Source organism: Lytechinus pictus, chromosome 12, assembly GCF_037042905.1.
Source record: "Lytechinus pictus isolate F3 Inbred chromosome 12, Lp3.0, whole genome shotgun sequence".
In the NCBI taxonomy this organism is placed as follows: Eukaryota; Metazoa; Echinodermata; class Echinoidea; order Temnopleuroida; family Toxopneustidae; genus Lytechinus; species Lytechinus pictus.
The window spans coordinates 16927064-16941458 of NC_087256.1; the positions used below are offsets into that span (position 1 = coordinate 16927064).

A 14395-nucleotide genomic window follows, 5' to 3' on the forward strand; every position below is an offset into this window, starting at 1 on the left:
GTATATAAAGCATTTTGGTAGATCAACTTTATTGCATATTACATATACATGTACTGTACATGTAGCTCCGGGTGTATTGGACCATTTACTTGAAAGCCTAGACTGTGAGATAATGGATCAATCTCAAGATGATTATAATTCAAGCATCATTTGTTTTGAGTACCACATTCATACATGGATAAATTGGATTAATATTAGGAATAATGTTAAGTGTACATGTCCATATTTATGTGTAGCTGATTAAAAACCATTTACAAGTCAGCCATCTACATGTAGGACAGCACTGTAGTGTACAAAAATTAACCAGTGCTTCTATAAGAAAGTGCAAGAAATGTAACTCTAAATTTTTTTTTCTTTCTTATTTATAATGTAAGTTATTTACTTTTTACATTTGTATATAAATAATCATGGAATTAATGGCCCATTTTACCTCATGACTACTGCTATAATTACTTTCTCAATGTTTGCTCCATTAATCCATTTAGATAATTAAGCAGTCAATCTGTTATACCTCTGGTAATGCCATTTACAAAATGAAAAATTTAAAGTATGTGGTTTGGTAGCAATGGTTTAGCCACGTAGGTTTATGGTATAGCAGACGTCTTCTGCATTTTCTTTAAAATCTTAGCATCATTATCTCTATTCCTCTAAAATCTTTATATCAAATGTAAATCTATGCTGTACATGTACATGATGTTTATAATGATTAATTCCTAATAAAAAGAAAACTGAGACCTTACCAAATTCTATAATAATGAACTCTGATTTCACATACCGTGCTTGAAGTTTTCATACATGTATGAACATTACTTTTATGTCGGCTATAATTCTCTAAATGAAATATTTTACATGAACAGTTCTGTCACCAAAACAGAACAGTATGAAGTGAAGGCCTATACATGACTTACATGTAGCTCAAAAAGTCATTTGGATATAACTTTACCTGTACAGAAACATAATTTCAATCATAAATCACTGTGTAAACGAGTTTGTACTATGAAGTAATGTACATTGTAATAGAGTTTAATTGACCAGCTTGTGGATTATAGCTAGTTTCAAAAGCATAAGATCTAAACAAAGAGTACTCTTAATACTGCAGGTCCATTTTTAGTTTCAGGTATCAATTAATATTATGAAAAATAATGAACTACAGTGTATGACAAAGAAAGCAATGTACATACACTGTAACTGATGATATTTTTACAAATTATATACATACTCTATGAATCCTAATATTTCCCAAGACTAGATAAGTAGATAATCTGCAACATTTTCTTGTAGAGAAATGGACCAGACTTTTTTCATTAGATGAAATAGTGCTCACACGTTGGGCACTATAGCAGATTACTCTAAAGAATGAGTGGATTGTGCCCTCCCTTGTTTTATCTTAAAAAGTTGCTAAAAATATATTTTCAAAGGATGGCGGGATATAAAAGTGATCTTTTTCAAACTATGCACCATATTTTTAAAAATACATGCTTAGCAATCTATCCCCTCACAAAAATTCCAAAGAGCCAACTCGCCTGCCTGCGATATGGCCTATTTATTGCAGGGATCGCTAAATCTCTGGCGGGGGTAACGAACATTACCCCTTATTACCATTCATTTCCCCCCTTAATCCACCCTCTGATACCACATCAGGAAGATACTCCCCCACACTCCTAGCCAGATCTCCCCCCATGGCGGGCGCGATAAGCCCCTAACGTGGGCTGGAAGTGACTCAAAAGAGAGGGCCTGGTGGGAAGGGTTGCCATGGTTACTGTTTATAGTCAATGAACCATAATATTAGTTTGTGGGAAGGTATGAGTTTGCTTTCTAAAGGTAAAGGAGGATGTTGATAGTGCATATTTTCAGTGAATTTTTTTAGCTAGTTCTATGCTATGGTGTCATATTAAGGTAGGCCTACAGTGTTGTGGGCAAATGATAACAAGAAGTTTACTCTCTGCCCCATGTCCAATCAATAACTTCAAAGCAAAAATATCACCAAGTGCACCAATTTACATTTTCATATTAAAATACTTAAAATAATAGAGATGTGACCCTGAATCTAATTTGGTTCATAAAAGTTTTGACCAAATAAAACTAAATAAAACATGTTTCTCTTCCCCTCTCCAGTTATGCAGAAAAATGCACTTTTTAGCTTAAGACATGGACATGATGTTTAACATTGTGATAAAAACTTATTCTACATTTTAAAGATAAATTTAAAACCCAACAGATAAAGTAGATACACTGATACAGAGAAGCCATGTCGGCTGTATTAATAACAGAGACGTTGTTGAAATGTATCATGCACTATCAATCGTTATAATAGTGAGCATTATTATTATCATTATCTAAAGCAACCATCCTTCCTCTTTGTTTATTGTAAACACTTTGATTTTATTCCAAAATGACAAATTAATCTACAACAACCTTTGCCTATAAGAAAGGCCTGTAAGTATCGTGAGGCACATCAGAAACCAGATTACACACACCTCCCTGGCTGAATTACAAAAAATACAAATGTGACGTTTGATGATAAAAATCAATAATGTCACTGGACGATAAAATTGTGATGCAATCCATAACTCACAGAATCTCGCTACTGGATCTTTCAAGGTAAAATCCAGGGTGAAATTCAACGGGGAAATGGGTCTATTATCTGCCGACTATCAAAGTAATTGATTTTCACCCTTTTGTTTTGTGTTTTATCCCATCATATGCAGATGACACTTCTGCCAATCTGCAAAGCATTATGTATTAATTTCTACTGATGAAGGACATTTATCCAGCTTGTTTACCAACTGAGAGCAAATAGAAAAATTAACGTCATTGTTTTTAACTCTTACTACTGCAGTTATGTAAAACTTAAAATTGACTGTAAAATTACATCTTTTGGGGTCAAGTGATACCAAATGTATTTATCTGGGGGTTTTGCTTTGTTTCAAAGTTCCAACCAATGCACTGAAAATCACTTAATAATCAATTTTATATACTTCTATATATCTTGAAATTGAAAAATTTGTCATGAGGTGTAGTAGTTCTGGAATTTGTTTTTATTTTCCCCATATTTTTTTGTTTGAAAGTTGCTATTGTGCCTGACCCTAAACCCTAAGCCCCCCCCCCCCCCCCCTGTCCACCACCATCCTTGGAAGTGAGTCATTTGGGAGTGCCTTCATATTTATTTATCTTTTTCATTCTCACAGTATAGTATGTATTTCACAACATCAAAATATTGATGAATTTAAAGAAAATTTTCATATCATAGCAGTTTGATATACCACTAAGGTTATGAAGTAATATTAGTCACCAAGTTCCCACCCCCCCCCCCCCCCCCCCGGACATCTAAACAGCATTTTGGATAAAGACTATATCTTGGTCCAACTTGGAACTTCCATCAACCAATTCCCAGCACGTTTCACATCAGACTTTGTGTGCAAAACAAACATATGAGGGACAATCTGTACATGGTTGCTGAATTGTTCCTGAGCAGAATACACAAATCTACAGATAATAGAGGAAAAACCTTGAAATCAATATATGCCTGGTTTTGTTTTGAATAGACCCAATCGGGTGTGCCACAAAAGCACAGCAGCTAACAAAATATTTAGCTAATGGAAATATATGGATATAGTTCTTATTATATTCCCATGCTTCCCAATGTTTCCCTGGGTAATCAGTGCATCTTTCTTTGATTATTCTTCTTTCTATCACCTTCTTTTGTTTTTTGTTTTATTTGGGAGGGAGAGGGGGGCAGATAACTTCACTGTTCTGCAATGAAGATACAATTTATACCTCTTCTGCCCACACCTTGTGGTGACTACTTACATTCCCCCACGGTCCACAGCCTTATCTCTCTATTTATCTATCTACCTACATGTACATGTTACATGTACATGTAGGTATACCTAACTCCTTACATTTACATTATTTATTGTTGTATCCCTCTTCTCTTCCTTTTTTTTTGTTACATCCTCACATCCTTGCTTTAGCAAAACTATGGGGAGAGGGGGTGGTATCACAGAAAGAGTCGCTTTGATATTGTGACCTATGCACAAATCTATGTAAATGTGTAAAATGAATTCCACTATTTATGTTTCATCTCATTCTATTATTACAGGTTTTGAGATGAGTGTCACATATATTTCAGTACATGTACATGCGCGTTACTTACTTGTTTCGACCAATCTTCTCATGGTCATAGACCTCGAGTTCTACTGAGTCGGATGCTGTAAGTGGCTTGTCACTGAGATTAAATTCCAAGGACTAGAATGATGAAAAAAATAAATATGATCATGGACTAGATTACTTTCCCCCATAACAACAGCTTTGCATATGTGAGGAATAAATATGAAAATAGAGCAGTTTTCACTGATGCATCATCATACAATGGCATAACCATGGCAACTCAGTACCGATCAGATTGGAAAAAAAAGTGACTTACTCATGATCTTTACTCCAAAACCAATGTATGTGGCAACTACCAAGTCTCATGAGGGTGCAAAACACAAGGAAGTAGTTCTCCCTGATTTATTGCAATAAAAATGCTATTGCCATGGCAATGCCTACCATATTTCATGTGAAATTCTTACAAAAAATATATTTAAGACATTTTCTTCTCCTTTTATACTATGAAATATGTCATACTAAATAAATATCCAAAAACTAAAAATGAAGGCAAAAATCATTACTTTTGATTAGGGATACCCTTACAATAAAATCAAATCTGCAAACAAATTGACAATCTGTTATAAATATGAACTTTATAAACAAATTCAAAACAAAGATAGAGGCCGACATGAATATCAAAGAATAATAATTACATCCTGCCCAGATTATTAAGTTTATAGGACCCTTCAATCATATACAATGTCCACATGTTGTTTTTTCTGTTCTAAAAAATCAATCAGACCACGCTGGCCCTTTATGAAATGAAAGCTGTACATGCCTGAATATCTTCCTGTTTGTGTAGGAGTGGAAGAGGGTACACACATCAAATATGGAATTCCACATTGTGATAAAACCACCATACAATGTCAATTTACAGAGTAAACATATGTAGAAGGATTGTTTGAAATAAGTGCCCTATGCTGTAAGTAAACCATCAGATCTCAATTCTCTCCCCCCCCCCCCCTTTCTCTCCCCCTCTCTCTTCTCGACTAAATGTATATCACTCTCTTTTTTATTTAAAGGAGAATGAAACTCTTGGAGCAAGTTAGCTTTTGTGAAAGCAGAAAAATCAAAGAATAAGATCAACAAAAGTTTGAGTAATATAGGACTAGCAATAAAAGAGTTATGAGCATTTGAATGTCGAGATCACTAATGCTATGGAGATCCTCTATTGGCAATGCGACCAAGATCTATGATGTCACAGATGAACAACTCTCCCCTTTTGGACACTGAAAATATACCCCAAAACATCTCTTTTTGCTCATTCTAATCATATGACAAACGATTCATCAATGATATAATGTTGTGAAACCTCTGTACTTGTCCTCTCATAAAGAGAACACCTCACCTTGTGATAGACTCTATAAAAGTGAGAATATAAGTGAAATATGTATTAAAGTAATGAGGGAGTTGTACGTGTGTGACATCACAGATCTTGGTCGCGTTGCCAATGGAGGATCTACATGGCATTAGTGATCTCAATATTCAAATGCTCATAACTTTCTTATTATTCATTCAATCTTCCTCAAACTTTCAACAATATGTTTCTTTGATTTTTCTCTATGGTATGGATTCAGCCGGTTTCAAGGGTTTCATTCTTCTTTAAATTATCAAATATTCAGTCAATTCAAATCAGAATTTAGGCTTTAAAGTGATTGGTTAACATTGGTTTGACTTTAAAAAAATCTGAGCTAGAAGGTCACACTTGTCACCTGTGTCTGTGATATGTTACAAAAATGAAGCCTAGAAAAAATTGCGTCAGAAAATAATTATTTAGTGCTTCAAAAATTGAAATATAAAGTGACCGAAAACACCATCTTAATTTCATCCCATACACTTATGTGTACTATTTAGGCGTCTATAAGACGCCTATTTTCAAAATCGGGGTTTGTGTAGTTTTAGCTTTTCATTCTCAATAATGGTTGTTTTCAGGGTTTATTAGTTCTAATACATGCACTTGTACACATGTTTCATCTTGGTTTGAGAATTTTTTAAATCGGCTGCTCACAAAGTTAAACAATACCTTTCAGTCACATTAAGGCCTGAATAATGTGATAATGATGATTCAATTTTATCCCTGACTTTTTTTTTAATCTATGACTAATATTTATACCTCTTTGAAACATTAGCAATATTTACCACAAATTCCTCATTTTCCAACTCTCATTTTTAACAATTTAATCAGAATATGCCTGTATCAATCTACCATTGGCAGGAGATACTTTATACAAGATACTTTCATACTGGCTGCACTAACACTTGTGTAGGTTAATTTCCTCTAATGACTTCTCGGATTACAATATTTTATCACCTACATGTTGTATCCAACAGCGCCCTAAGGTAGAAATAATGTAATGAAATTATAATATCTAACATGATGCACCTGTTTTTCACAACATGCCAGTATAAAATTATCCTACTACAACTAAAAGCACGACAGTACCAGAGCTGCCAACCACACTTGACAAAAAATCCTATTATTTCACCCAAAAAATCCTATTTTTAGACAAAAAATCCTATTCATACCCGTCGTGTACTTTCCTACTATACATCTCATTATTTTGTTGTGCTCACTGTAATTTGACCTTGGTCATGTGACGTGAAACTCATGCAGGATGTTCAGTGATACTTGATTAACCTTATGTATAAGTTTCATGAACTAGGTCCATATATTTTCTAAGTTATGATGACATTTCAAAAACTTAACCTTAGGTTAAGATTTTGATGTTGATTCCCCCAACATGGTCTAAGTTCATTGACCCTAAATGACCTTTGACCTTAGTCATGTGACATGAAACTCAGGCAGCAGGATGTTCAGTAATACTTGATTAACCTTATGGCCAAGTTTCATGAACTAGGCCTAGGTCCATATACTTTCTAAGTTATGCTGTCATTTCAAAAACTTAACCTCAGGTTAAGATTTGGTGTTGACGCCGCCGCCGCCGTCGCCGCCGCCGTCGGAAAAGCGGCGCCTATAGTCTCACTCTGCTATGCAGGTGAGACAAAAAGGAAAAAACTGTCTGCTTATTTTTTGCTAGAAAAGACACAGCTTCGAAAGAAACCAAGTATCAACATACATACAAATGCACATATGGGACTGTGATGTACTCACCTATGTGTTTTTATGTGTATTAATACATTTGGAAATCGGTCTTTTTGAGTCAAAAGAGAGGTCATAATTCCTGTTTTTAATGCTTGCAAATAGATTTTCAAAGTTCTGTGGAAGATATCTTAGCAGCAACATTTCGTATCGTAGCTCCCCGAGTCTGAATAGGCTGACAGCGCACAGATAGCTACATGTAGCTGCAGTGGTTTCATGCAAAGCTCACACACGCCAGCCGGCCGGCTGGATAATAGCTACTGTATGCTAGAGCGGTAAGCCTATGTACTGTCATGTGTGTGTGTATTTGTGTGTAGATCAACAAAAAGGGCGCATGACGAATTGGTTGCAATTTGAACTGTATAAAGTTGATAAATGGTGCAAAATCGGGAGAAAAATTGCGCTACTTTGAAAATTATTGGTTGCCCGATTCGGGCCACCAAAACTTAACATTTTTCAATAATGATTGCCCGAGGTGGATTTCTGTTATGTCGAGCCTTACCATAGCTATATTTTCAAAAAATCGTATTTTATTTGTAAAAATCCTAGTGTCGTATTTTAAGTGAAAAATCGTACGGAATACGACAAAATCGTACTATTTGGCAGCTCTGCAGTACATACTGACCAAGTCCCTCAACCACAATAGAAAGAGAAATACCCCCCCCCCCCAAAAAAAAAAACCCCACCTTTTATATAATTTTCATTCATACATGTACCGCGAGAATAAATGTCATTAAAAATGCACACTATTATTCAAAGAATCCACATTTATAAACCAGGTTTCATTAAATACCAATGGTTACTTTCTGTATATGAACACATTGGTCCCCTGGTTGCTTGCTCACAGGCATTCGTTGCTTTCTTAGCAGTCAGGTAAAAAAACCTCGGTATAAAAAAAAAATGCAGAAAATCATAGTATGATCCATGGTGCAATACAGTGGGCCTACAATTTAAAAAAAAAATCATGTCACATTGATGTGAATAGATGAAGCCAGCCTTCCTTGTCTACTGCACTTTGACCCCTTGCATTCCTTTGAGTCTGTTTAGTCCAGAGAATAAATACCAATCCCAGTTCCATTTACCTTGAATTGCTCGGATAAGTAATCATTCCCTATTTATTAAATGCCTCACTGATTAGAAATACTAAGAATCAACAAGCAACCGGTCTTGTGGGTGTGCAATTCATTTTTACAATACATGTGTACATATCGTAATACAGTGTGTATCCAGTTTTAAAAAAATCTAATCAAACATCAAATTTATCATGTGCAAATACACTATACCAACTCATTTCATTCAGGAATGTGATTTCTAGACAATAAAGAATATAATGCAAATGAAATACATGTATTCATGAAAGTGTACTTGTTTACATGATTCAACATGAGAGTTTGCAAACGCAGGACAAATTTAATGTACCCTGTATGTGTGATTTCTATCCAACCTCATCTTTTTGAAAAACAAACTAAACGCAATTTTCTTAAAAGACACAAAGGCCTATTGCAGATCAAACCAGTAGCACTGGATATTTTTACTTTGTGAGCATCGAGGCATTTATGACAAGGTTAATTTATCAAAAATAAGGGAAATTTAACTGAACACAAACAGAACCAAACATCTTTAGGCCAATAGATCTCATCAAGAAATCCTGGATTGAAGAGTGAAACAATTTATGTCAAATAAATGTCAAGTATCTCATTCTTATGGTGCCAAACTTGTGCTGTTAAAATTGCTTTGAATGGCCTCTCTTGGATGGTAAAAATGAAACAAGTCATTTTCCAACTTAAGTTCTTAACAACTAATCATTCACAATTATTTTCTTAATATCAAGTACCTGTAGCAATTTGTGGTTAACCCCAATGGCCATTGGACCCAGACCCTTTTGTATCTAAAGGGCTACTTTGGGAATTTCAGAGGTACATGTACATTTCTGACGGCAAAATCAAGTCACAACACATCCCATCCCAGTGCAGCTTGAATGAGTTGCTTTAAAGATTACATAACTATAACCATGGACCTATTACGAATGGACATTCAACGAATCCCCTCCTTTGACCCAAAGACCGCCGCTAATCCTTTTATAAACAGAGTGCTGGCAGCTGACACCCATCAAGCCGGTCGTAAAACACGCTCTCACTGATGGACAGCGGAAATCAATTGTACGCTGCTCCTACCCATTGCGATGTTGTTCGTTCACTTTATCAAAAGCAACGCACAGCAGCGAACGTTAGCGCTATGAAAATGATAGCAGAAACAAGAAAACAGGCGTGCATAAACATATTTTTTACGTACATCGCTAACAACCGGAAATGAAATGCATTGACATCACCTTGCAGATCCGTATATCTACGGCAAAAAAGCAATTGAAATTTGACGAAAAAATCTGCGGAAAAACGTAAAAATGTCATCTTTTTCGGACAGTATTGATGTCGATAGTAGCGCTTACCTTCGGTCAGAAGTTGATTTTCATTTGGGCATAAAATTCCACAGGATTGATGAAATTTAACGGGATTTTTTTTGATGGACAGACGACAATCGCACATTATAGACAGCCTCAAATAATGTACTGAAAAACCGGATATGAATTGCGCATTGCATTCTAGGTAATGTAGGGACTTTCCCTATTGGCAATCGGGTCTACAACATGACCGTCTTTGGTCGAAAGAGGGCCAGTGATCGATCGGTGACGATCATCGGCCGAAAGGAGCTTGTGTAAACAATCGCCCCGGGCGGTCGTCGTAAAAACCGCGTAAAGAGAAAGTTAAGGGTTAGACAGCAATTTTGACAGCTGGAAACAGGTGGTGGTCATAAAATGCTCTCGTTGAATGTCCATTCGTAATAGGTCCATGCTATAACTCACAAGCTATGCTTTCAACTTAGTCCCCTCCATTCTTCACTGGTTTTAATTCTTATTGTGTATAAACACCTATTTGTCTCAAGAACTATTTATTTCATTTCATGATATGTTATACCCATGTCAACCAGTGTATTATGTTTATGTGAATGATGGAAATAAACTGAACTGAACTGAATTACATCTTCAACTAATTATAATTTATTATAAATGCACTCTGCTACAGAATATAATTTTTTTTCATTCTCATATTCTTGTTATTTTTCTCATTTGTTCGTCTTAGCATAAGTTTAGAATTAATGAAAACTATTCTGAAATCTTATTTCTGTCTACACTAAATATTTACCTCATTCCATTGTGGATCAGTAGAGTCGTCTACTACTTTCGTCTTCTTCTTTGAACCTAAAATTAAATAAAAGATGAATATTATGTATGTAATATTATTTAGTTGGCATTTCAAAACGCATCAAGTAAAAACATCAGACTACATTGATCAACAATCTATAAAAAATTTCCTACCCACTTAAAAAAAATCCTGTTTTTCAATCTTTTCTATATCCACACATACTTGCTTTTCATTAAAATGTACCTTGATACTAGGTTATATGGGGTATCAAAGGCCTCAAAATATATAGTTAGTATCAGAACTCAAGTCTTAAAACATAATTCACGAGTCTCCTGATTTCAATAGAAATGGGAACTTTAAAGGGATACTCCGGGCTAAAAATAATTATATGTAAATAAATAGAGCAAAACACAGAAAATTCTGTCAAAATCTGATAACAAATAGCGAAGTTATTGAATATTAAATTTTAGCACTATATTGTGAAAACAGTTACATGCACATCATCATGAATATGGCTGATGTCGCATCCTGACTTTCCTTTTTCTTTTATTACATGAAATCATAAATGTTTGATTTTTTCCTACATGTGTGAATGTTATGTCTCCCGTCTTTAAAATAAGTTGCAGCAATAAAACTAATGCTCTGAATCAGCTGTCAATCCAATATTTTTAATTCTTGGAGGAAAAAAATTGAATAAACCTTATTTCAGAAAATACAACAAAAAATATGCACTACTTGGGGATATGACATCATCCGTTTGCTCATTGAATATTCATGAAGACTTGTCTAGAACTGATTCACTGGAATAATGCATATCTTAAAAATACCATAACTTTGTTATTCCTTGTCCGATTTTGATCAAATTTTCAGTGAACTTTGTCTGATTTTTCTTTATCTGTTCAAATCATGGTATTTTCAGCCTGGAGCATCCCTTTAAGGCATACAGTGCTCACTGATCTAAACAATTAGAGGATGTTTAAAAACAATATTCAAAAATCTTAGGCAGTTATAACTTAAACTGAGAGAAAAATCATGACAAAAATAAGAAATTGATGATTAGGGTATGAAGGAATCTTATACTAAATGTACTTTATGACAAAACTGAAGTTCAATTTTTCCCAAAGATTTACTTCCAAAACTGCATGAGGGCAGCCAACATTTTGTTTTCTTGGAGCATCTCTTGACTTAAAATTGATGTCCACAATCCCCGAGTGTTGATTATTAAGCCCAGTTGAAAATTGATTTAACCTTCCAATTTTTGAATGGGATGACAGGAGCGAAACACCAGTTCTCTTTTTCATTTTTTTATAGGCATCGTCCCTGTTTCATGGATTATCAGATCAACTCAATGAGCATCTCACTGAGCAGGGTGGCGGTGTTAAAGAAAGGTGTTCATAAGTTCTCGCAATTAATTCGAAGGACTGGTGATTCTGTCTTGCGTGCTAAACCAGGTGGGTTTCATAAAGCCCACATCATCAGCCCAGGCCCACTTTATGAATATTCATGACATGCATATAACCATTTTCATAAAATATTGCCAACTTTACAATTCAATAACTCTGTTGTTATCAGATTTTGATGAAATTGTCAGCATTTTGCTTGGTGAATTCTATTTTTTCTGATGTAGGGTAATTTTCAGCCCGGAGTAGTACCCTTTATTGTGCATCGGAATGAAATATCCAAGTCTTTCTTTTATACTCTGATATGGGAAATGCAAAGGAGAGTAGTCAGGCCAGCCTGAAGGTCAGATTTTGCAGGCCTTGGCTTCAGCCTCATCCCAAGACCCAAGTAGATCTACAAAGTAGACCTAGACCCTCTTTATTAAAACAAACTATTTTGGGTGGCTTTCGCAAGAGGAACGCTTTCCAAAGGGAGGAAAGAATACCCAGGATATTTCACTGCTGTAACATGGGCGGTTTTCTCCCGGGGGGGGGGGGGGGCCACTTCCATTGACGAGTGGATACTATGCGCGACCATCACCATGGGGTCTCGAAAAGCACCCGAAACACATATTTTCCATATTCTGAAAATGCACCCCTTAACAAGTATTGGAAACACAACGATACTCTTGGAAAGTATTCCCTGAATTGAACCCCTAAACAAGTACAGCGATATTTTAATTGTTATGTCATGGACGACGTCAGTGAATGGACGACGTCGGTTTTACCTTTACCTACATCATTGGGTTTAGTACAACCCCACCTCCCCACACCTCGTGCAAATCGTACTCTAATTGGGGCAAAAAGTACATCCTTTAGTTTATAAAACATTTTAGTCTAATATTTATACCCTGGCAAATTTGACCCTAAGCAAGTAGCTTTCCTAGTGAAAATAGATACCCTTTTTTCACTATTTTAGTGTTTTTTACACCCTCATTACATTACGTACATAACGTGCCCTATCTTGAAAAAGAGATCCTTTTACATATTTTTTTGGTCGCGCATGCCAGGTATCCACTCATCAATGTAAGTGCCCCCCCCCCCCCAGGGTTTTCTCCAGAGGCTTTTTGACTCGGAAGGTACCAGCCTCGAAGTACAGACAAAAATATTAACCATTCAACCGGTATAGATTTATGCAACGGCCCCTCGCCTTAATTTTTGCCTTTGCATTTGCAGTGTATACACTGAATGAACGTGTTGCACTGTCCTGGCACAACTCACCTGCAAACTTCAACTGGACGAAGGGGTCGATCGTACCAAACTTCTCGATGTTTGGCAGACTCTTCCCACTTTCCACAGCAATAACCAAAGACATGGTGACGGGCAGCCTTCACTGGCACACCAATCCCTGGTAAATCCTTCCCTTCTCCAACCTCGTAGGGTCCTGGAAAGAAGTTTTATAACTTACTTTCCCTCCGTCTTCCCTTCAAGGACCACGATCAAAGAGGAATGACCATAATATACCACTGCACTGCACCGTACTGCACCCCTGTACGAAACTGCGCTGCATGAATGGCATATATGCGCGCGAACAAGTGCATTGGATTGGAATGGACACAGATCCCCAATACCATTCACACGATACGTGAATGCGGAACACGCCCATTTGTGCACGAGTCATTCCACCCCGCCCCCGCCAACCCCTGTTGCATAGCACATCTCGGAATTAAAGGAGGGGTACCACCCCGGGAGGGGAAGGAGGGGGGTCTTCCTTCAAAACTGATACATTACTGTTGGCTATTTTGAGGATGGACTTTGATGACGCAATATCTTAGAAAGAGTATTTTGGAATATCTTTCACTTTCAGAGAATCAATCCGATCGAATATGCATTGATCGACCATCAACCATGAAGCTTAATTAGATTTACCGTAGATGCCAGTTTAAAAGCTATTTTCATAGTTTTCATTTTCATAAATTGGAATGATTAAATTGCCTAATGTAGGGCCTAGTTCTTAAAGAAATATTTAATACTGCTTCCCAAAATCAGATAAAATCAAGCTGGATAATATGTAGGCCCGTTATTTTAATAGGTTTAAATTCACCAAAAGAATTCTTGAAATTGAAAGTTATTTATAGGGCCCATAGATGGATTTTTTAAAATCTAGTTTCTGTATCTATCCTACTATAGGCCTTCTGTTATGATTGGCTTGCTAAAGATTTCAAATATTGTCAGACACCCATCTAGGGGGGGGGGGGTAAAGTAGTGTGAAATACCGATTTTCAAAAAATAAAGTTGGTTTTGAAAGACTGGTCAATGATCAATCGAGGGGTCAAACGTATTTCGGGTATTTTTTTTTCCAAAGCTTTTTTTTTAGACTAGCCAAACGTGTTTATTAGGGTATGTTTTTCCCCCAAAGGCTTCCTCCTCGTTTCTGAAAAGTGTTTGGGTTCTTCAAGATTGTACGCAACCAGGCGCGTAGCCAGGGGGGGCGGTGGGGGCGGTCGCCCCCCCCCCCCCCAAAACGTCCCCAAAAAGAAAAAAAGAAGGGAAAAAAAGAGAGG

General features: G+C 36.3%; 1 protein-coding gene across 1 annotated transcript; it reads right to left on the bottom strand.

Annotated features, from left to right (window-relative positions):
• Window positions 1-364: 364 nt before the first annotated feature.
• On the bottom strand, window positions 365-13386 carry LOC129272982 (myoferlin-like). Its single transcript, XM_054910053.2, has 3 exons — window positions 13113-13386; window positions 10453-10508; window positions 365-4248 (listed from the first exon to the last, which is right to left on the bottom strand). Exons 1-3 carry the CDS (start codon window positions 13204-13206, stop codon window positions 4153-4155), a joined length of 246 nt encoding a protein of 81 aa, XP_054766028.1. The 5' UTR covers window positions 13207-13386; the 3' UTR covers window positions 365-4152.
• Between the last annotated feature and the right edge of the window lie 1009 nt (window positions 13387-14395).

Coding starts and splice junctions, on each gene's coding strand:
- LOC129272982 (XM_054910053.2), bottom strand. CDS start 13,206: ATGTCTTTGGTTATTGCTGTGGAAAGTGGGAAGAGTCTGCCAAACATC. Junction 10,509..13,112: donor CGTCCAGTTGAAGTTTGCAG/GTGAGTTGTGCC, acceptor ATTTAATTTTAG/GTTCAAAGAAGAAGACGAAA. Junction 4,249..10,452: donor CTGATCCACAATGGAATGAG/GTAAATATTTAG, acceptor TCATCATTCTAG/TCCTTGGAATTTAATCTCAG.